This window comes from Neocloeon triangulifer, unplaced genomic scaffold (genome assembly GCF_031216515.1).
Source record: "Neocloeon triangulifer isolate White Clay Creek 2 clone unplaced genomic scaffold, ASM3121651v1 ptg000003l, whole genome shotgun sequence".
Taxonomy (NCBI): domain Eukaryota; kingdom Metazoa; phylum Arthropoda; class Insecta; order Ephemeroptera; family Baetidae; genus Neocloeon; species Neocloeon triangulifer.
In genome coordinates, this window is record NW_026775546.1 from 5,235,549 (window position 1) to 5,259,505 (window position 23,957).

The following is a 23,957-nucleotide window of genomic DNA, read 5'->3' on the forward strand; positions in this document are numbered from 1 at the left end:
TAGAAACTTGCTCAAATCAATTATTTCAGTCCACCACCTATATAATTATTTTCAGACTCCCTGGAAGAAATGTTATTAAGGTATAAATTTATAACCTATCAGATAATGATGAAAACAGACTAGGTATTTACAAAAATAAAAGGGTGAAGTTTTTTACAATGAATTAAAGCAAGAATGAAATACAAACATCTTAAATATATTTGTTTGAAGAAGTTGACACTCGAGGAGATGATCATGGAAATGAAGCGATCGGGCTTTTCCTCGTTGCAGAAAATTGTTTTTATTCAAAAACAAATGGCTCTACCAGTTTCGGTCACGATCTGCGACCCTATTTCATGAGCAAACGCACTGCTCGCTGAAGTTTCTTGTATAAAGTATATTATTAAAATCAATAAAAAAATACTTTCATTTTTTATTAATTTTCCTGATATTTTTAATACAAATATCTATAATTTTCATTATTTTTCTCCATATTTTTAACACAAAAATACTTCATTATTAATTTTTACTTATAAATTTTAATTATTAAAAAAACTCTGATTTTTTAATAAATTTTTCCTGGTATTTAAAAAAAATCAATAATTCAATTATTTTTTTGTATTTTAATCTTATTCCTAGTCGGCCTAAAATGATACCGTACTTTTACAAGCTCTAAATTTTTTAATAAATTCCATAGAGAGTAGATCTTTTTTAATAGTTTAATTTACATGCTGAACTGTATTCAATATATTTTTCGATTAAAAGAAGTTAGTATTATCCTACTTTTGGCCACGGCTCTCCTGTGTGGCAGTAGGTCAGCGCTGTGAGCTGTATAGCGGTACCTTGCTGGCTCATAGTTTTATGGCGCGGACGCCGTGCAGGTAAGAAAGGGTCGAGACATTTAGCTTTTCGTTTGCTGCACCGCCACTCGCGCGCGCGCCTGCAGACTCAACGCAGTCTGACGTCCGCCAGTTGTGTTTTCGATTTGCTCGGAAGTGGATCGCAATTACCCTCCGCTCATAGGATTACCACCTGCGCGCTTGCTTTTCCCGGCTCGGCAGCTGATAACAGTATGTAAAGCTATTTTTTGGTTTATCGCAGCTTTTACCTGGGCCATTGGCCCGCAAGAAAATTTTGGATAAATTTATTTGCATGGTTTTGATTTCAAATGTTAATTTTTTTTAATCTATTGATTTTGGAATTATTCTTTTGATATTAGAATTATCTTCAGTCAACCTTTTTCTTAAAGAAAATTTCTATAATTTCTTATTTAAATTTAATAATATATTATTTAATAATATTTATATAACAAATTTCAGCAAAAAAATTTTAATTAGGACTCAAATTTGTCAAAATTAAAAGATCTTTAACAGAAACTCTAAATTCGATTCTTTCTATAAAAATGATTTCAATATATTTTAAATTGTTTTCTCCTAATTGAAAAAAACCCTGCACACTTTGTGCTAGAAAATATGCATGAATTTGCATTTTTTAAGTGTGTTACCATTGTTGGCACTTGACACCTGAGGTGACATTTATTTCTTCACAGAAAAATCACCTTTTATTCTACTCTACAGTTATTTCAAAGACCAATCAATCTTTCCTTGGCCACCGGGAGCTACTTGCTAGTCAGTACATCCAAGAAGTATTGTTGAGCAAGAGCAGCGCGGATGACAAATACAAGGTTCAGTTACCACTCTTTGTAGGTCAAATGACTAATGAAGCGTTAAATGAATGCCGGAGATCCAAAAACTAGCCGAATCCTGGCTAACACAAACGTCTGTCAAGGCCAGAAAAATTTATTGTTGCCAAAAAAAAATCGACAAAAATTCTAAATAAATATTAAATATATAGCATTGGCTTAAACTCAAACTTAAGTTATTTAGGTAGAAAAAAAATATATAAAATACACTATTAAGATTTGTAAATGTTTGCATAGAAGCTAGGTTATATTTAATCAGTGCTTAATTCCATATCGAATTACGTGAAACCTCTTTCTCTCTCAATGTCAATCTGTCCCCGTTTCAGTGTCTCTGTTTTTTTATCCTCCAGCATCCGTTAGCGGCTCATTAGAGGATAGAGAGAGCGCTGATGATTTTTGCTTAAGAAAGTAAGAGGCATACTTTTTTCCCCTAAGAAATTATGTGTAATTGAGTGGCGTTTTGTTCATAATAGCTGTCGGCGCCTATATTTTATTGGTTAAAATTGATGGTCTACCTCAATTACTTCTTAATTAAAAATTTAAAAGTGGAAGGTTTAAATACATAAATATTTCATTTATTTTGTAACCGATAACTTCTTACATGGTCTAAACAGTCTAAAATTTTGCACAAGAGACTTTTCTCGAAGGAAAATTTTAAGGGCGTCTCTCTTGAGACGCCCACGCGTAAAAAATAGTCAGTGCTATAATTTTTTTAAATTTTTCTTTCATGCTTTTTCAACTCCATTTGTAAATAATTAATCATCAAAATTAAACTAACTGAAAGTTACTTACAAAGATTAAATTTTAAATGTTTATATATATATCAATAATAGTATTGTTAAAATGAATAATTAAAAAGTGAAATGAGTAAACAAGAACTACTTTAATATTTCATTACAATTTACAATTTAAATTATTTTCTTTTATCAAACTTCTCTTCCACCGATCGCAAGTCACCCTAGCACGCCTCTCACTCTCTGCCTGTAGAAGAATAAATGATGCTTTGTGTCGATAAAAGTTGCACCGGTGAATGTGGGTGGGCAGTTTCAATTGTGCCCGACATAAGCGTATGTGCTCCTTCTGGGCCAAAAATTAGTCACATCATTGTATGAGGTCCTTTCACCTACAGCAACTGCGTCATAAGGCGCTTATATTTTAAATAAAAAGTTCAAAATGGATCTTACAAAAGAAAAAGGCAATTTATTGAACCTTACTATTATAATGACCGCAAGAAATCATTTAGTTTTTCTAATTATTATAATTAAAAGCTACATTTTTTCGTATTTTGTTTTCAGATGATGGAACGCCGGAAGTGAGACAGCCTCATTAAAAACAATGGACAATTCGTCGAAACGGAAGTTCTCACTGGACTCCAAGGTGAGCGGACCGCGTTGTTTTTCAGGGGTGGAATGTAATAGGGGAAGAACAGCTGCAAAATTAAGCTCACATACCTTTCTCAGCAGCACCAAAAAAACAACGAAATATTATTATTCATTATTCAGCATTAAAGCTTTCAAATTTTAAAGCACGCGTATATAATATAATAGAATGACATTTAAATATTTCTTCCCTAATATAATCCTGTAGCTTTAATAGCTTCTAAAAAATATTTTCCCAAATATCAATTTATGTAATATTCAATTTTTTTCCAAGAATGGAAACACTCGCTTGCTGACATTCTTCTTTTTTGAATGTAATATTTAAGTTTTGTATAGTTAAGGAACTAAATATTTTGAAACGGATTAATTTATTTTAATTTTTGTGAAATTTTTTTCTTTAATATTTTACGGTTTGAAATTTAACCTTCAGATGATAATATCTAAAAAAAATTCATATGTAAATTTCGCTTTCGGAATCACGTTTTGCTTGCTCTTTTGAGAGATAACACATCCACAAGCAAGCAGCGGTGTGTGAAACGCTGCAAATTCACGGAGCGTGCCAAAAACAAAATCGTTCGACTGTCAGTCTGATTTTGTGCACGAGCGAAAATCTCTCCCGTCGTGAAGCTGAAACAAAAATCATTAAATCGGTTCGCCTCGTCTCACGAGCAGCGCTCGTCGCGATCGGATTAATTTTTTTCGCTCACACTCGAATAAGTCGAAGAAAGAAAACGTCGCACGCAATTACATTCAAATTGTACTCTCTCGATCTGATTATTTCCATTTCGCTCATCACCAGCCGCAAAACTCAATTTCTCCTTTCCCCTTTTCTGAAGGTGACGCAAGTAAATCGAGAGCACAAGGGCCAAAGGGCAAACCGAATAGATTGGGATCGTAATCAAAAATATAGTGCGGTTGGGAGAAATTTGTGCGTCTCACAATTAGCTGCGATTTGATTCTAAGCTCGTTAGATTTCCTCATTTTATTAATGGACTACAAAATTTTGAACTAGTTTTTAATTCTATAAGTGTTAATTATTTTGTTATTGTAAATAATTTAAGTACATAGTCAAGTGAGCAATGAAAGACTTCATCCAACAATGTGTTGGTTAAAATTTCAAATTGTTTTTCAATAATTGCCAGACATAAAATTGTTGTCAAGACTTAAGTTAACTATTCGGAGTCTTTAAAGGGCTGAATAAAATATTTACAATAAATGAATCTTCCATTGATCCAAAACACAGCTTTACAAAAGATTTAAGATTTTTATATTTAATTATTTTTAGAAATAGTTTATTGTTATCATTATATTTTTAACGCAACATTTTTTTTTATCTGATAGAAGATTAATCCTGCGGTATTTTTTTTATATTCGTAAAATTTTCCTCAAAAGATTTTGAAACTGGAGTGAGATAAATTTAAATATCGATATAAAATGCAGATTGTTTTTATGGATTTTTATGCCGGAACCACGAAAAGATGAAATTAAACGACCTCGATCCAAAATATCGTTCCATTTTTTAAGCATTCGTCAAGCGTGTGTGGTGCAAAATGCGTGATTTGATTCACTCGTGTGTCGTGCTTAACGGAATGGCAGGTGCACCAGCCGCCTACTAATGAGCGGCGATAATGTATAAACACAATAAACGTGCATCTTTCTCTCCTCGTCGGCTACCGGCCGTCGCTCTGCGTCGTGACCCATTTTCGTTTGCTCTTCTCATTCCCACGCGCTAAACAGATGAGATGCTGCGAGCAGAGAGACTGGCACCTTCGCAATTTAGGCGTGAATTGGCGCGAAAGAAAAAATACACAGATGCTTGTTTTGCCATTTGCCAGAGAGTTGCTACTTGCAAATCAAAACAAGGCACCTACCACACAGAGAATCTTGTTAATTACAACTCTAATTTTTGAGGTGAAAATCCGGTGAGAAATAAGAGACTTTGTCACAAATATATATTAGATTTTTCTACACTTACAGTAATTTTTTGTCTTCGATACTGAAAAAAGTATGATAAAATACTAAATTATATTATGCAAAATTTAATATTTTATCATCGTATTTCTTTTGCTCTATATTCGAATAAAAAGAAGTGAAGTATTGACGAGGAAAATTTAGCTAATTTTCTATCAAATTGGAAAAAATTGTAAATTTTGAATGGATTCCATAAGACTTGGTGTAAAAAACTTTTTAACAATATAAATAATTCATATTTTAACTAATCACTTTATTTATATCAATTTTTATCTGCCTGAATCTTTCTTTGGTAAAATTAAACTGTTGGAAATTTTGTAAAACTACATATATTTTGTGTGATCAATCAATTGATTGTATTTATTTTTAAGTTTTAGTCAAAAGTTTACATTTTCTATGTGTATAAATCGGTCTAAAAACCTTGAAGATTATAATCGTCTTATAAATTTTTTACATTTTTAATTGAAAATCTTCTTGGGGAAAAATATTATTTCTGTAAAAAATACACCGCAGTAGAATAATTTTCAGGCAATCTATACAGGAAACCCTTTTGTTAAAGAACAATGAGATTGATTCGTTCGAATGAGTGGTCGGGCAGTGGCTTGAATTTTCTCATCGGCGACTGGATCTGAAATGTCGCACTGGTCCAGTTCGGTGACTGCAGCCGTGCAGGTGCAGAATGAATTAGAGCCAACTCAAGCAGGTGATCAGAGCTCAACATTTCCCAATTTAACACAGGAAGCCGTCGCTCAAAACTAGAAAGTTTTATTTACCGAATGTACCCTAGGCAATTAATTATAAACTAACATTTTGGTTCTCAAATTATTGAAAAATAGAATAATTCATTGTGCTAAAAAAAATTTATGCTTTCTCTATTCTCTAATTTTGATCAGTGATCCAAAAAGCTTTGTTCCTCTTTCACTTGATAATTTTTCATCGGCTTTTGTTCGGACGCGTGAAATTTTTGTTTGACAGCTCGTTTGCGGCTTTGTTTTCGTGTGTTCGTTGGGAAGTGTGGTGTGAAGTGATGGTTTTGCGGTGGATTAAACACTCTTTCGGTCGCAATTAAAAGTCTGTTAAATTAATTGGGAATAATATTTTTCACGGCTTCTGTGGAAGCGACAAGGATTGATTTCCGACACGGTCCTTAACGGAACTTTTCAAAGTCAGCCACTGTTTCTAGTGTTCTTCTTTCGTCGTAAAAACTCGTTTCAAATTACCGGTTATCAAAATTTTCTAACCCAAATAATTACAAAAATCTCATAATTGCTATTTTGTATAAAAATTTTAGAGCAAAACTAATTATTATTATTATTTTTCAATCAAATAATTATTCTGCGCCTGTCTGAATTCCTTATATTTTCTCTCTTTCTCGTTACAAAGTAATTATTGCAACTCTCTTTCTTCTTTCGAGTTCGTTGGCTGCTCTCTTGATTTAAATGCCACACAAGACTAGTTTTCTCCTCGAACACCTGCCGTAAATCCAAAGTGCTCTGCGCGTTTTGAATTTCAACTTGCAACCGATCCTCCGCCGTTTACATGCAACACGAAACTTAATAGACGCATGCATCACGTTACATGCAATCAGGCAGGGATTAGTTTATGGTCAGGCTGTCAGTTTTCGCTACTCTGAATGTGTAATCACTTCCTTACAACTAACAATAAGCAAGAGCTCCAACTAATTAGCGGAGAAGTTTTGAAATTTTAAGCTACTGGTTTTATTTCTGGTCTTTATGTTTATTAAAATTTTCATTATTTCAAATGTTTATCGTTCAACACTGAAATAAAGTGTCTAATTATTTGAATCAGGGCCAAAACTAACCCAAGGAAAACTTAAAAGCTTCCGACCATTGCACTTTTGACCAGAAAAATATGTTCAAAATACAAGCTAATTTTTGCTCTTAAATCAATTTTTCCCAAGCTTATCAATTGAAGTAGCAAACAAAATTTTTTTAGGAAACATTTTTTTTTTAAATTAAAATCTATGAATTTATATTTCCAAATTAAATAATGAAACGATTCAATATAGAAATTAACAATTTTATTCGCGTCTTATGAAATCTGAAACAAGTACACTTAATTTAAGAAAAAAACACTCTCTTTAATTTTGCAGCAAACAGCGCAATTTTCTGCTCGCATGATTTTTCGATATCGCATTATAAAATATAATAATATGTAAGTGATCCAGAAAAGGTTCATTACTACTCGCAATGTGTCGCAAGCGAAGATTGGCTCTCACGAAGAATTTTCCTTTTCTTACTCTCGATAGTGTGTGTACGTATGTACGTGTATTATATTTAATTTAAAAAAACTGCACCTTTCCCCAGCTGGCGCCGGCACACACGGTGCAGAGTGAATGTGCGGCTCAAATGTCGAGCTTTACCTGCTCGAGTGCATGACATGGGAATCATGTTATACCTTGAGAGTTGATATTATATTTTCGACAGTTCTGCCCGGATGGTTTTTCTCACCGTGTGCGCGCGCGTTCTGCCTTTTAAAATCGCGGTCTCGCATTGTTTGTCGGCGGCGGCCGCGAAATTTATGCGGTTTCCAAAAATCGGCAAGAATATTATCCAGCTGTGGTCTTTGAACCGAAATCTGCGGTGTGCGGCGAGAAAACGAAAAAGCGAAATTCAAATGTTAAAGTGAGAAGCGATGTTCGTCATTTAATTATTTCGAATCGAGCATCTTTCATTTCTGCAGAAAATGAACTTGCGACTTCCTTATGAGGAGCATTGTTTCTGATTTCAAGGCTCTTTTGTAGAAAAATTCTCACAGTAATCTGGACACAAAGAATGCAATGTAAATTAGGTTGTGAATAAAATATAGTAAAAAAATATGAATATAATTATATTGCCGGCTCTACAATTCCTTCAAGTAAAAAATAACGCTTTGAAGCTTTAAACGCAATTTTTTAAATTCAGTACACAAAAATTATTTGTTGGTTTTCTCTAATATTTTGTAGAAAAGTCATTTTAGTAAAAGTTTTGTTGGGGTGCGATTCAAAGATAATAAAATAATAAGATAATAATAATATAAGAAAAAAAGATAATTCTCACACGCATTTAGAACAAGAATCTTTGTATGCATCAGCATGCAGAGAGATGCACTTTTCGTCGTCATGCACCTCTACTATTTCAGTTTTTTTTTTACAAAGGAAAGGAATATATAAATCTAGATAACGTCCTTTACTCCGACGCACCTAATTAACCATTGAAATTAAATTAATTTTTACCACACAAAAAACCCATCAGCGCGTATGGTGCAAAAATTTATCATTTAATCTAAACAAAATGTAATCAAAAAAATTTTATCTTTAAAAAAATAGTACAATGATACGCAATTGCATTTTCAAACATTTTGTTGAAGATTGTAACATTTAAAAAAAAAAAAATTATTCGGTCATTGTGCTTAATTTTATGTTACTTATTGAAAATTTAAACAAACCTAAAATCAAATTTCGAGAGCTTAAAAAGTTCTTTTAAAATACATATTTGATTTATTTTAGAATATTTGTGAATTTTTTTTTTATTAATCAATTAAATTGAAATATTTTTTGCAGAGTTCCTCATCAGGCCGATATGATCTCCGCTTCACGCGACACAAGCTCAACACCAACTACAAGTGGTGCTGTTGCGGAATAGCCACCTTCTTGACATTCCTGCTGCTGGCCTCCCTGGTTTTGTACGTGGCATGTAAGTGCAAATAAAAGCTCTTTATTTCCGTCTTCGCACTTATTTTTGAGGTGCGGTAACTGTTAAAAATTGCTGGCAGCGCACTGACTATCAGCGATAACTATATTGGACTGTTTCGAGTAACTCGGCGGCGACCTCAAAACCTTTCCGATAACATTGGCATTCTCACAAGAAAATTCAATTTACAGTTAAAGTTTCGTACTCTCCTGTGAGAAACAAATGAATTATAAAAATAAAAATAAATAAAAAGGCAAAAGAAATCTGTCCTCAATATTTATAATTATCAGAGAATCTAAGCATGAGCTGCTCATGAGCAAGATTGAGCTGAATTTCGTTCATGAGCAGCGTTGAGCAAGGGTCTAATTAAGCACATATTCGAGTGAGCACCCTACAAGTGAGCATGTTCATGAGCAGATATATCAGTTTTTTTTTTAAATTTGTGAAATCACGTTTCTAAAATAAGTTAAATGACGTTTAGCTCACTATTGAGCATGAGCATTGAGCACATGCAAGTGAGCATGCTCAAGAGCAAATGCGATGCGATTGAACACCCTCTGAGGTGAGCATGCTCATGAGCAAGATTAGTTGAGCATATGAAAACGCTCATGCTCAGAAACCCTGATAATTATTTGTTTTTAACATATTTTCTTCTTAAAAAAATAGATGAATCAATGGAGGATGAAGAATCGTCCCTGCTGTACTTTCGAGCAAATTTTCGGGTGCTTTCCGGCGACCCATTTGATTCGTCACTGGTTGACACCAACTCGACCGCCTACCGGAAGAAGACGCGCAGCTACAAAGAGTTAATAAACCTGCTTGTGCGGGGATCGGAACATCGGCATGGGTTTGTCGGGAGCGAAATCCTGGCGCTGGATGGCGTGGACGAGAAGGGCATGGCCGTTCACTTCCGTCTGCAATACGACAAAGAGAGGGCCAACGTCACCAGCGAGCAGTTGCGTGTCCTCTTTCACAAACTGGTCAACAGGACGGAACCCGTCCGGTCCGAGCATTTCAACAGACTTACCATTGACCCACAAAGCATCTATATAAGCGGTAGTTTATTTCATAATTGATGTTTTTTTTTACAAAAAAGGTTAATTAAAAACTAAATTAAAAGATTGCAGCCTCTGTTGATTATTTCAGAGCTATTTTTTTTAAATCGTTTTAAATAATAATAATAATGCTCAATAATAAATATTTATGAGGTTAAAAATAGTTTTAAAATCATATTTTAAAAAATTCACAAAAAATTGGTCAGAATTGTGAACTTCTATCTGAAAATAAAATATGACCAATACAAAATGGAATAGTTAAACAATTTTGAAATTATTTAAATTTATTTCAAATTTCATATTACCTATATATTTTTTTTATCTCTTATTAATTTTTTATTATTAGAACTCTCTTAAAATTCGATTCAATATTTTTTAAATAAATTTCATTTTGCTTTATTTTAGAGCCTGGGACAACAATGGATAGTGAGGAGCCAATGCTGCAAGTGTCTGACCAATCCGTGCAACTGGTGGTGACCACCACAACAACTGAAGCACCCCCGAAGTGCGCCATGTCCTCCCTGGACTACTGCAATTACAAGAATTCCACCGTCTATCCGAACATTTTTGGCCACCGAAATATAGAGCAGGTCAAAGACGATCTTGTCCGTTTCAGGTTCGAATATTATATTAAAAAAATATTAACAAATTTAAACAAAGCAATTAATTTACAGGGAGATTGTTGACTCGGAGTGTCACCCGTTGGGCGCTTACGAGTTTGTGTGCAAACTTTTGCAACCACCATGCGAGGACCCTTCGAACGTGACCCTGCCCCTGACCTGCCAAACTGAGTGTGACTCTTTCATGGTGAACTGTAAGGAACGATTGAGTGAAGACCTCCTGCAGACGATCGACTGCAGCCAGGAGGAAATTTACGACGCAGACTGCTGAATTTTGTGTTACTTTAGAATTTAGAGAAAGAAAAAATAATTCATTCTTTTTCATCTTGTAATACGAATTTAAAGAAATTATTTATTACGATTAAGGTGTTAATTTAAGATAAATAAAATAATCATTGAAATTGAAAATGTTACAAAAATTATTCAAAGTCAAAGTTCTTTCCTCATTGCAGCGGTGAAAAATTTATATTCGATTTTTAATTATTTCTGATTTAAAACTGTTTAGGAATAAAAAAATCGTAATAATCATGATTTATTTGCAAGATCAGTAGAAACAACTGGAACACTCGCCACATGAAAATGATTGGTAGTGGACGTGGCTTTTGCGCAAACGCCGAATATTGGTTGACGTTGATTTTTCATTTCCCTAGATCCGATTCCGCGTGGAAATGAGGAACGAGCAGGGCTTTCTGTTGAAATTCGCTCTTCTGGTAATAACGTGCTTTGTAATTTATACATTCCGACGCTCAGAAGATGATTCGGAAATGAAAATTTGGGAAATTAAGGAAATTCGATCCAACATGCACTTAGAGAATGATACAAAAATTTCCCTACTTAAAAATTTAAACTTCTCGGAGACCGTTTTAAAAGTGGATACGACCAACATGACTAACGAGAAGATATTGAAAAAAGTAATTTTCCCATTTAATTAATTAGTTTCTATAAATATCAAGCTTTTTACGTAGATTGAGGAAACAAACCCTAATTTGCCCATGGATCACTGGGATGTAAACGATAACGGACCACAATTTAACGGAAGCTGCGCTAATTACGCGAATGTGTACAAAATAAAATTCAACAACGTCTACTGGCAAGTGCAGAAAATTAACAACGAGACGTACTATCTGTACAGCGCTTATTACGACAACCGCACTCTTTTAAATGGGACCGGACCACTTGTTCGAATTCTAGCCATGACCGACGTTAGAAATCTGACGGAAAATGTCACTTGCCAATTCTGGTACCATAATGACCCAAAGCCGGAAATATCAATGGTAAAATTATACAAGTTAAAAAATAAGTTTTAAAATAAAATTATTAATCATTGATTTTCCTGTATAGAGGGAATTTCAAAACATTTTCAATCATATCATAATATATCTCAAACAGTGCATTTTTGAGCACAAAATATTTCTGCCTGAAAAAATAGAACCCTTTTATTGACGTAACTATCAAAAATCAGTCTGATAAAAATAGCAATAATTTAAAAAAAATCTATTATACTTATTGATTTCAATATTAGTCCATTTGGTTTTTACATAGCTAAGTTTTAAGCAGACTTAATTAATTTGCTATATAAAAATTAAACGTGAAAATAAATGCGATTTTACATTTTTGGACAAAAAACATGAAGCTGATGTATAAAAATTTTAACATACTTTCAATTTTATAATTTTAAAATGTTTGAGACGTAACAATAATTTTGTTAACTAGGTCGTGCAATATCAGTACATGTGGTACACTTATTGGGGCAACGACAAAGCACCTGCCCAGCCATACCTCCTGGCTTGTTCGGTACCATCGAAAGGTCGAGTCCCGGCGTCCGTTTCTCTGGTCGCCAACCCTTGCGACAACGCCACAAACAACCTCAGGGTGATTTACAAACCGGCACCGCTGGGAAAAAGGCAAAACTTTGTCATCTGCGTGAAGGCGCTCAATTTTCAGCATCTTTCTAGTTTGGCCATCAGACTGGTCGAATGGATTGAGCTCCACAAGATTCTCGGCGCTGACAAAATAGTTTTCTACAAATTTGGCGTAAATTTCTTGACACAAAATTCATTACTAAAAAAAAGTTTAATAAAAAATTGTGAATAATTTTTAAAAATAGTTATAAAAGTTTGAAATTGTTTTGCAAAAATTCCAGACTCACCCAAACGTGACGAAAGTTTTGGATTATTACTTGCCGTCAGGATTCATAGAAGTGTCCGAAACTTCCCTGCCAGGCGGTTTACCAAACATTCCGGATTTCATGCAAATGTATATGAGCCAGCGAGCGTGGGGAGTGCAATATCTGCACGAACTGATCCAATACAACGACTGTTTTTATCGGAACATGTACATGTACGACTTCGTTGTACTAGTCGACATTGACGAGGTAATTAAATTTTTTAATCTGCTGAAAAAAATTCTATAATTTGATGATTTTTCACAAAACCAAAATTAATTGAAGATTTAAAAAAATCGTAAATTAAAAATTTATACATATATTGGTTTAAAACTAAAAAATTAAGAGCTTTAAAACAAAGAGTACCAAGATAGATAAAAAATTTAAAATTTACCAATATAGATTTCAGTGTAATAAATATTTGATGAATACGGAATTACAAAATAAAACATTCAGTTTAAGTTTATTGTCACTCAACCAGGTGATTCTTCCCTTAACCTCCGACACGTGGTACGACCTGATCTACAAGGTGGTCATTCCGAAGGCTACGAACTGGACCCTGAAAATGACCCCTGCCTCGTACATCGTGCGCAACGTGCACTTCATGGACGACAAGGCCGAGTATCAGGACTGGTACGTCGACATACCCAAGTACATGCACATGCTGCAAAACGTGCATCGCAACGCGAGCCACACGGGTCCTGGCAACGCCGTCAAAGGGTTCCACAACCCGCAGATGATCAAGGCGCTGCACAACCACATGCCCAGGGCGTGCATCAACCACAAGGACAGCTGGTGTCCATTGTACGACGTCGACCTGGCCGATGCCCACATGCAGCACTACTGCATCGCCAGGCACAAGCCGGAGTGCCAGCGCCTTCGGGGCAAAAACGAGACCATATTGGACACGTCAATTTGGAAGTACAAGGAAAGGCTCGTTGCAGCCACGACCAGAGTTTTAAAGGATGTTGGTTTCTTGTAAAATTAACATATTGATTAACGAACGCACAGTGTGAGTTTTTAAAAAATGTGACTTTGACTTAAAGATAATTCTTGTGTAATTTTGTTAGAAAATGAATATATTTAAAAAAAAAAGGCGAAAAACACCGGGGTTTTTTTTCATGAAATCCACCCAGAGTGTTATAGCTTTCAATTTACAAAAAGTGTTTGAAGTACGGAATACAATTTATTTTAAATTGGTTTTCATTCTAGGTTTATTATGTTGCTCCACGATTTTTATAAAAAAGAAAAAAAAATACTTAATGATAAAATAATAATTTTATAAATAAAAGAATTTGAGAACTGGATAATATAAAAATTTGGCTTTTTCAAGCAGCAAATTAAATATTTCTCCATAATGAAATCAATGAAATGTACTATAAAAATATCTAAATATTATTTAATTTTTTCTATATTTTCCACCAGATATATGAAATTAAAACAAAAGAAAATTGGCGGAAAAATAAAAAACTCCAAGCATTATATACTAGGTGTTTAATAAGCCTCATTCATTTATTCATTCATCTATTGTACGCTCAGGGAAATTCGAGGGAGTGACTGCTGCATGTGATGGAAAAACACGTCACAAAGGCTGCAAACTTCCGTTGACGTTGTGGCAGCCAGCTTGCCCATTTCTAAAAAGCAAAATTAAATAGAAAAGTTTTACAAATCAGAAAATCGCTGTGCAACATTTTTCTGGAGTTGGAGGACAACTTGCGTAACATTGTGAGCTCATAAACGAGCAGGAAGTATTCTCATGGACGTGACACGGAGTGAAAATCAGTGGAATTAAAGACGACATGTGCAACATCGAGCAATGGCGATTCACCTTTTTCGCCATCACGCTTGGCGTTCTTATTGTGACGATGTGCTTGAACATTCAGAATTTTTCGTCGGTTCAGGATTTTCCTAAAATCGTCCCTGATTTCAACAAAACAATTCTTGCCAACAAGCTGGAAAACTTTGTCAAAATTGACAATATAAATGTGACCAACGATTTGGTCTTAAAAAAGGTCAGATTCTATAATGAATTAAAATATTTACCTGAATTTTCATCTTTTTTCACTTATCTTAATTTTCATTCAAGATTTAAAGAGTAAAAAAAGGCCGGCGCAAAATTCAATAATTAAAACTAAAAACAATTTATAATGTCTAATTATATATAAATTCAAATTTGATTTTTGATGTACTTCTAATTATTTGACCTAATTTATCAGATGGGAGAAAGCAACCCAAATTTAGTTCTCCATCGCTCGTTGACCGAATGGGGGCCACGTTTCAACAACACTTGCGCCTATTACGTCAACACTTTTGACACGAAATTCAACAACCTTTACTGGCAGGTTCAAACCTACCCGAACGAAACGTTCTACCTTTTCGGCGCCTATTTTGACAACCGGACAGCTCTGAACGACACTGGTCCCTTTGTCCGGATCATCGGAATGCTGGACAAGAGAGACTACTTTAAAAATCTCTCCTGTCAGTTTTGGTTCAAGAGCGAAACGCAACCAACAATCGGGAACGCAAGTCAAAAATCAAATTCTGGAATAAAAATTAATTCACATTTAAGATCACTGAGAATTTCTACTTGTGGAGAAAGGAATGGGGCTACGCAAATTTAGAGCTGCACCCTTACATGTTCAGCTGCAAAGTTCCGTTCCAAAATCGGGTGCCGGAATCTGTATCATTGGTGGTCAACCCCTGCGATAACGCCACCAACAACCTCAGGGTCATCTACAACCCTGCTCCCCTAGGGAAAAAGAAGCACTTTGTTATGTGCGTGAAGGCGCTCAACTTCCGACAAAAGGCCGACTCCTCTGTCAGACTGGTCGAGTGGTTGGAAATGCACAAAATTCTGGGCGCTGACAAAATCGTCATTTACGAATATCAGGTTATAAAATTTTCAATCAAAAAATAATTATTTTCTTTTATAACTTGAAACTACTCTAATTAAATCGCACGCTTCTTTAACAAAATTAAAGGAATAAAAAATAACAAAATGTTTTGAAAATTGATAAATATTAAATTTAAAGTAGCAGATTTTCCTATTGTTGTACTTCAACAACGTTTGATGTTTTGAACAAAAATTTATAACGGCAGTGATTCAAAATTATAAGGGAAAATCTCTCTTTACAATCTATCTATCTATTAAATTTTATGACATATTTTTTTTGGTTTTTTTCATCTTTGATATTTTTTTAGGTGCATCCAAACATGTCAAAAGTGTTGGAATACTACAAATCAACAGGTCTTCTGGACGTGGTCAAATTCTCCTTGCCAGGGTACCACGCCAACATCCCTGACTTCATGTCCATATTTCTGCGACACAGAGCCGCGATCCAGTTTCTCCTCGAACTGATCCAGTACAACGATTGCATGTACAAGCACATGTACATGTACGATTTTGTCGTCGTCGTCGACGTTGATGAGGTTGGTTTTTTTTTTTTAATTACCTTTGGTACTAAGCAATAGATAAGGTCAGTAAACGGAGAGAAAATAGTAAGAAACATAAATAATTTACTTTCATTCATATTTTTTTTTTTATTTGTTTTGTTCAGATAAACTCTTCTTAGTAAAAGTAAATCTGATAAAAAAATCAAGGAAATGGAATTATAATTTGGTTTTATTTTCATACTTTGTACTAAATAAATTAAAAAAAAAATTTCAGGTGATTTTGCCATTGAGCACTGACACCTGGTACGACCTGATTTACAAAAAGACCATCCCAAAAGTAGCCAATGTAAAACCACCACCTGCTGGCTTCGTAGTGCGCAACCTGATTTTCGCCGACGATAAGGCCGAATTGCAGGACTGGTACCCTGATATTCCCAGATACATGTACCTTCTTCAGAATGTCCAACGTAACGTGAATTACACTTATCCACCTGGGGACGGCGTCAAGGCGTTCCACAACCCGCAAATCGTGTTCGCCCTTCACAACCACCTGCCTAGGCAGTGCATTGGGCACCCTGACGGATGGTGTCCGTTACATGATTTTGACCTGAAGGACGTGCACATGCAGCACTACTGCACCGGCAAGGAAAAAGACGAGTGCAAGTTGCATAGAGGCGTCAATTTGTCAGTGGACACTTCGATTTGGAAGTACAATGACCGACTAACTGAGGCCACTGGCAGAAGTCTCAGAGAAATTGGACTGTTGTAAAGGGAAGGGAAGGTGAAAAGGCTGGACGTGTTGCATGAGGCTCGATGCTGCTTCTCCACCGGAACGTTTTCAAACAAAATTGTCTTTTTGAATCAACTAAAAGAATCTCCTTTCTTAAATGCATGTTCTTGAATTTTTGGTACAAGCTGTTTGAAAAACCAGGAGCTATTTTTTCGTTTGATTTATTACTACTAGAATTGATTACTATGCGCAAAATATTTGTTCTTGTCATTTCATAAAATAAATCGCTGAAAGCTGATAATGTAGTATTAAAGGGATTGTATGAAACAAATAAATACAGAAAAAGTTGACATGAAAGTTAATATTTTATAATTATATAAAAAGATACATTCTTTCCTATGGATTAAACTTGTCTTCAATTTTAAAATTTAAGTAAAATTAAGGAGCATTATTTTACACTTCATCACCTTTATTGTCATTAAAGTTTTGCCACTTTTTCTTCAAGAATTCAATCATGAGTTTTTATACCTGGTAGAGAAAACATATAATTATCCCAAGTATAAAATTATTAATAATTATTATTATTATTATTAATTTTTTTTCTTTCAAAAAACCAATCAGAAATATACCAAAATTTACATCCCGATAGAAATTACTGTGGTGCTATTGTTTTTCATGACGCGTGGAAAGTTCTAGAAAAGGTTGGGAGCGCCAGTTTTTTGCTATCCTGTACGTCAAAGTAAAATGATATAAACGTTAATGTTTCCATTTTTCATTTGTACTACCTGGTTGTTAGAGCACAAATTCTGAAAATTTGAAATTTGAACAGTTACAAATGACATGGGAAAGTGCCAGAAGCTTAAATTTTTTGTTTCCTTACTTACACTTATTGTTGTAACGGTTGGGGTGCACTTCAGTTTGCAAAGTTATTTGACTGGAAATTTAAAAATTTTTGCACTCCACAATTTAAAATTGGGGTATCTGGATAAAATCGACAAAACGAACATTACCCAGGAGCTGGTATTGAAACGGGTTAGTATATATTTTTACAATCTTATAATAAAATTATTATTTTACACAAAAGTAAGTGATTTTTTTTAATTTAAAGAGAAACTGAGAAGAAAATGTAGCATTCTGTTTTCCAACTAAATAGATAATCCAGCCAATTGAAAATAATAAGAGATGATAAAAATCAATAAAAGTTTTTAATTGATAAGCTGTAAAAATTTTGTCGTAGTATTGAAAAAAAAATGAGATTTCATGTTTATTAAAATTAAAACAGTTTAAAAATATTTTGTACTTAAAAATTTCAATCCTTAATTAGGGTATTAATGTAATGTCAATTAAGAAAATATGGTTCTGTAAAGCACCATGATTGAATCAGATAATACAGTTAAAATTCACGAATTTAAAGATTTTTTTTAAATTACTCACAATCTTGCTGGAAATAATACATAATGTTTGATGCTTCCGAAATGTTTATAATAAAAAGGAATGATATTTATAATAAAGGTTGCTGACACAAATTCAAATTTGGTTCTACAACGTCCTCTCACATTATGGGGGCCACGTTTCAACAATACATGCGCTCAGTACGTCAACACTTTTGACACGAAATTCAACAACCTGTACTGGCAGGTCCAAAGCTATCCTAACGAAACTTTCTACCTTTTCGGCGCCTATTATGACAACAGGACAGCTCTTAACGACACTGGTCCCTTTGTCCGGATCATCGGAATGCTGGACAAGAGGGACTACTTTAAAAATCTCTCTTGTCAGTTTTGGTTCCAAAATGAAACCCAACCAACTATCGGAAACGCAAGTCAAAAATCCAATAATGGAGTAAAAATTAATGTAAATTTTAGATCACTGAGAATTTCTATTTGTGGAGAAAGGAATGGGGTTATGAAAATGCAGAGCTGCACCCTTACATGTTCAGCTGCAAAGTTCCCTTCAAAAATCGGTTACCTGAGTCTGTTTCGTTGGTGGCCCACCCGTGTGACAATGCAACCAACAACCTCAGGGTCAACTTCAACCAACCTCTTCTTAAGGAAAAGCAAAATTTCCTGGTTTGTGTGAAAGGTCTGAATTACAGACATAAGGCGGACTTTTCAATCAGGCTGGTAGAATGGTTGGAACTGCACAAAATTTTGGGAGCTGATAAAATCGTCATTTACGAACTGCAGGTCAAAAATAAATATTTTGTTTTTGAATTTTATCCGACATTAAATTTTGAAGGTGCATCCAAACACTTCAAAAGCTTTGGAACATTACGTAAAATCTGGGTTTGTGGAATTGGTCAAAACTTCATTGCCTGGTTTCTACAGCAACGTCCCTGATCTCATGTCTGTATTTTTGGTGAAAAATCTCCATGTCCAAATGTTTCAAGAAGTCATCCAGTACAACGATTGCTTGTACAAATATATGAACATGTACAATTTCATCGTGCTGGTTGACGTAGACGAGGTGAGCTTTAACAATAAACAAACCGTCCTTTATCAGGAGAGAAAATCAGAATTTTCAATAAAAGAAATATTTTTAAATGATTTATTATTAAATATTTTTTAAAAATCCTAGGTTTTTAAAGTGCCAGCAGACCGCAGGTCACCTTTTGGGGTCAGCTGTCCTTTACTTTTTCAATTATCTTTGCAAGGAGGTTCACCCGGTTTCAATTTTTTAATATAATTAAATTTAATAATTCCAAATAAATTAAATAAAAACCTAGTTAATATTTTTACCAACTTTAATTCTTTCTTGTTATTAAAATATCTTAATGTACTTGCAGGTGATTTTGCCATTGAGCACTGACACATGGTACGACCTAATTTACAAAAAGACAATCCCAAAAGTAGCCAATGTAAAACCACCACCTGCAGCCTTTAAGGCGCGCAACCTGATATTCGCCGACGACAAGGCCGAATTGCAGGACTGGTACCCTGATATTCCCAGATACATGTACCTCCTACAGAATGTCCAACGCAACGTGAACTACACGTTTCCATCTGGAGCTGGGATCAAGGCGTTCCACAACCCGCAAATCGTGTTCGCCCTTCACAACCACCTGCCCAGGCAGTGCATCGGGTACTCTGACGGCTGGTGTCCGGTGCATGATTTTGACCTGCAGGACGTGCACATGCAGCACTACTGCACCGGCAAGGAAAAAGACGAGTGCAAGTTGCATAGAGGCGTCAATTTGTCAATGGACACTGCGATTTGGAAGTACAAAGATCGACTAACTGAGGCAACTGGCAAAAGTCTCAAAGAAATTGGACTACTGTAAAGGAAAGTGGAGGTGTTGCATGAAGCAAAATGCTGCTTCACTCTAATTGGACATTTTAAATTGTCATATTTATTTCGCTACAAAAAACAACTAGCTGCAAAGAGGCAACAGAATCCAAGATTTTTAACAAGGAAATGAAACGCTGCATTGTTCTCAAATTTTTATTGAAAGATGATTTAAAGCCCAAAATTCTAGAATTGTTTGTAAGTTATACAAAAATTAATTTTAAAATTTATAAAAATGGAATTTTGTTACGTCTTTATAAAATAAATTCTTAGCGAAACAACAATGAATAATCTCGAAAGAATGAAATAAAACCTCGACGGTGTTCGTATTTTGACAATGAGGAATGACCAGTCATTCGCATTGAAAGACTTTTCCGCGGAGTATTTTCCTAACTTGTGTCAAAATTTTAGTACTCACTGGTAATGGAGTGCAGTATAGCTTAATAAAAATTGTTTGCTGGCAAAGAGCTATTATTTCTCCATTCTTCCTGACTGTGCTTTCAATGCTTTGTCATTTTTTTTTTAATTTGGTGCATTTTGTCATTCTTGATGTGATCAATTTTTTGTTAGTTGTTTGAAAATATTGATGAACAAATATATGATATAATTATAAATTGTGATTTTCCAGATTCAAACTTAAATAAAAGTAAGGAGAATTACCTACATTTTATCACCCCCCCCCCCTCCCCCTGTGGATGTCAGATTTTGATATCTGGTGAAAATATTTCAAAACTATATATTTGCTTAAAATTATTAAATAAAAAAAAAAAAAAAATGGGAATTTACACAAAAAATTCAATGCAAATTTAATAGATACAGATGAAACTGCTGTCGCATTTCATGACGTATGGATTCAACACAGGAAAAGGAATGAGCGCTAGTTTTGTGCCATCCTGAATTCAGGTCACAGCTGTAAAATGCGATAAAAGTCTTTTTCCATTTTTCACATTTTCTGCCTGGCGTTTGGAGCACAATCCTGAAAATTTGAATAGATGCAAGTTTAATGGAAAAGAGCGGGAAATTTAAATTTTTTGTTTCCTTAATTACGCTTATTTTTGCAACATTTGCTGTACACTTCAGTTTGCAAAGATTTCTGACTGGAAATTTAAAAAATTTTTCCTTCAAGAACTTTAATTTGGATAAAATCGACAAAACGAACATTACCGAGGAAATGATATTGAAAAAGGTTAGTATAAATTTTTTTCTAAATCATTTTTTTTTTACCATAAACATTACAGAAGCAAATAATTTTAATTTTTTTCAACCACTTAAATCTAAAGAGAGCAATGAAAACAAAATGTTAAGCATTCTGTTTCACAAACTACTGAGGATGACGCAGCCAATTTATTATAATATATGCGATTTGAACATGCCAAAAATGTTATGAATAAATAAAAATTATATAATATATTATGTAAAAAATGTGCATTCAAATTTAATAAACTTTATAATTTTAATATTTAAAAACAAAATCTCAAACAATCTAGGGAAAAAATTTAAAAAAATTGGTATTGAAAAACGTCCCATGATTGAATCAGAGAGAAAAGTTAAAAGTACCCACGAGTTTAACTGTTTTAATAGAATTCTCACATTCTTGCCAAAAAAATTAGAAATCAATTGAATGCTTCCGATATTTTTGTTCAACAAAAGGTTATCTATTTTTAAAATGAAGGTTGCTGACACGAATCCAAATTTGATTCTACAACGTCCTCTGACAATATGGGGGCCACGTTTCAACAATACATGCGCTCTTTACGTCAACGCTTTCAACGTGAAATTCAACAACCAGTATTGGCAGGTGCAAAACTACCCAAACGAAACGTTTTACTTGTACGGCGCCTACTTTGATGACCGGGCGGCTCTAAATGACACTGCAGACACTGGTCCCTTTGTCCGGATCATCGGAATGCTGAACAAGAGGAACTACTCCAGAAATCTCTCCTGTCAATTCTGGTTCGAGGATGAAGATGTACCATTATTTGGAAATGTAAAATGCGGAAACTCCTTAAAATCACGAATATTTTTCAATGATGCAAATCATAATTTTTTTTCTGATTTTATCAATAGATTACTGAGAATTTTAATTTGTGGCCCGAATATTGGGGCTACGAGGACGCCGAGCTGCACCCCTACATATTTAGCTGCAGATGTCCCTTCAAAGATCGTGTACCTGAGTCCGTCTCGTTGATGATCAACCCTTGTGACAATGCCACAAACAACTTAAAAGTCATCGACAACCAACCTCTACTTAAGAAAAAGCAAAATTTCCTGGTTTGTGTGAAAGGCCTGAATTACAGGCACAAGGCAGACTTTTCAATCAGGCTGGTTGAGTGGTTGGAATTGCACAAAATTTTGGGTGCTGATAAAATTGTCATATACGAGCTGCAGGTGAATAAAATAGTTTTATTTATATATTATTTAATCTGAAATTAAATTTTAAAGGTGCATCCAAATACCTCAAAAGTTTTGGAACATTACGTACAATCTGGGTTTGTGGAATTGGTCAAAACTTCATTGCCTGGTTTCTACAGCAACGTGCCTGATCTTATGTCGTTATTTTTGGTGGAAAATCTACATGTCCAAATTTTTCAAGAAGTCATCCAGTACAACGATTGCTTGTACAAATACATGAACATGTACAATTTCATCGTGCTGGTTGACATGGACGAGGTGAGCTTTCACAGTAAAATTATTATGGATTCTTAGTCCTGCACCAGCAGACAAAATCAGAATGTTAAAAAAAAAAAAAAAAAGAATATAATATGTTTCTGAAGTAGAATTTACGATCGAGGGTTGATTCGTGGTGAATTAAAAGTCAGCTTTCCCTCTATGAGTTTTGTGAGTTGTTTATTTAAGAAAAAAACAATATATCCTACTCAACATGTTTCGGCTGCGGGCTTTGAGCTTTCTCGGCGGTGGTCGAGAGAAGACTCTGTGTGAAACATGTAGAGCAGGATATTTATTTTTCTTTAACAATAAACAACTCACAAAACCCATTGAGGAAAAGCCGACTTTAAATTCAAATCACCAAACAAGAATATGTTAAAAAAAGAAAGGATTAAAGAAGCAAAAAATCCTAAAAATCGTAGATGATAAATTAAATACACACACACACTTTTAATGATTTTTTTTTTAAAGAAATTAAAGGATTATTTATATGTACTGCAGGTGATTTTGCCGTTGAGCTCTGACACGTGGTACGACCTGATTTACAAAAAGACCATCCCGAAAGTGAACGACACAGACAAAATACCTGCAGCCTTTGTGGCGCGCAACCTGATTTTCGCCGACGACAAGGCCGAAATAAAAGACTGGTACCCTGATATTCCCAAATACATGCACCTCCTTCAGAATGTCCAACGCAACGTGAACTACACGTTTCCACCTGGGGACGGCGTCAAGTCGTTCCACGACCCGCAAATCGTGTTCGCCCTTCACAACCATTTTCCCAGATCGTGTATTGGTTACGACAATGACTGGTGTCCAGTACACGACTTTGACCTGAAGGACGCGCACATGCAGCACTACTGCACCGGGAAGGGAAAAAACGAGTGCAAGTTGCAAAGGGGCGTCAATTTGTCGGTGGACACTTCCATTTGGAAGTACAAGGACCGGTTGATCAAGGCAACCAGCCAAAGGCTGAAAGAAATTGGGTTCTTTTAAAAATAATGCGAGTGTGAGTTTTATTAATTTCAGGCCTTATATGTAAAAATATTTCTTAAACTAAAATTGTTACTTTGTTTTTAAATTTTTGATAAAGAAAATTTCACCAAATTTTTGCATTTTATTTACGGAGCAGAATCATTTGACTCATTTTTTCACATCGAATCGAGTTTTGAAATTTTTTATTGCAAGAATATTTGTAATTTTCTTTTCACGATGGAAAGAAGCAAAAATCATATAAAGCGACACAAACTATATTATAAAATTTCCGAAATATACTAATGAAACCAGACGGAACATTTGCTGCGCTGAACAGGAAGAGGT

At 34.6% G+C, this 23,957-nt stretch overlaps 5 protein-coding genes across 7 annotated transcripts; all 5 read left to right on the plus strand.

Moving 5' to 3' along the window:
- Positions 1-896: 896 nt before the first annotated feature.
- Positions 897-10,806, plus strand: LOC132205909 (uncharacterized). 2 transcript variants are annotated; one of them, XM_059635287.1, is made up of 7 exons: positions 941-1,049; positions 1,557-1,663; positions 2,977-3,058; positions 8,594-8,726; positions 9,390-9,779; positions 10,184-10,394; positions 10,453-10,806. In XM_059635287.1, exons 3-7 carry the CDS (start codon positions 3,017-3,019, stop codon positions 10,667-10,669), a joined length of 993 nt encoding a protein of 330 aa, XP_059491270.1. In that variant the 5' UTR covers positions 941-1,049; positions 1,557-1,663; positions 2,977-3,016; the 3' UTR covers positions 10,670-10,806. The 2 variants fall into 2 exon arrangements, with proteins under 2 accessions (XP_059491269.1, XP_059491270.1); XM_059635286.1 differs by lacking the exon at positions 1,557-1,663 and having other exon boundaries at positions 897-1,049.
- Positions 10,807-10,879: 73 nt separating this feature from the next.
- Positions 10,880-13,585, plus strand: LOC132205908 (uncharacterized). The gene is made up of 5 exons (XM_059635285.1): positions 10,880-11,309; positions 11,364-11,672; positions 12,112-12,432; positions 12,542-12,772; positions 13,044-13,585. Exons 1-5 carry the CDS (start codon positions 11,067-11,069, stop codon positions 13,542-13,544), a joined length of 1,605 nt encoding a protein of 534 aa, XP_059491268.1. The 5' UTR covers positions 10,880-11,066; the 3' UTR covers positions 13,545-13,585.
- Positions 13,586-15,125: 1,540 nt separating this feature from the next.
- Positions 15,126-17,001, plus strand: LOC132192846 (uncharacterized). Its single transcript, XM_059613022.1, has 3 exons — positions 15,126-15,452; positions 15,764-15,991; positions 16,230-17,001. Exons 1-3 carry the CDS (start codon positions 15,198-15,200, stop codon positions 16,722-16,724), a joined length of 978 nt encoding a protein of 325 aa, XP_059469005.1. The 5' UTR covers positions 15,126-15,197; the 3' UTR covers positions 16,725-17,001.
- Positions 17,002-17,488: 487 nt separating this feature from the next.
- On the plus strand, positions 17,489-20,277 carry LOC132192820 (uncharacterized). Of its 2 annotated transcripts, XM_059612986.1 has the most exons (5): positions 17,489-17,717; positions 18,198-18,871; positions 18,924-19,151; positions 19,263-19,301; positions 19,471-20,277. In XM_059612986.1, the coding sequence occupies exons 2-5, from the start codon at positions 18,617-18,619 to the stop codon at positions 19,963-19,965; spliced, it is 1,017 nt and encodes a 338-aa protein (XP_059468969.1). In that variant the 5' UTR covers positions 17,489-17,717; positions 18,198-18,616; the 3' UTR covers positions 19,966-20,277. The 2 variants fall into 2 exon arrangements, with proteins under 2 accessions (XP_059468969.1, XP_059468970.1); XM_059612987.1 differs by lacking the exon at positions 19,263-19,301.
- Positions 20,278-21,120: 843 nt separating this feature from the next.
- LOC132192879 (uncharacterized) lies at positions 21,121-23,720 on the plus strand. The gene is made up of 5 exons (XM_059613069.1): positions 21,121-21,156; positions 21,643-21,957; positions 22,038-22,358; positions 22,413-22,640; positions 23,139-23,720. The coding sequence occupies exons 1-5, from the start codon at positions 21,142-21,144 to the stop codon at positions 23,631-23,633; spliced, it is 1,374 nt and encodes a 457-aa protein (XP_059469052.1). The 5' UTR covers positions 21,121-21,141; the 3' UTR covers positions 23,634-23,720.
- The last annotated feature ends 237 nt before the right edge of the window (positions 23,721-23,957 follow it).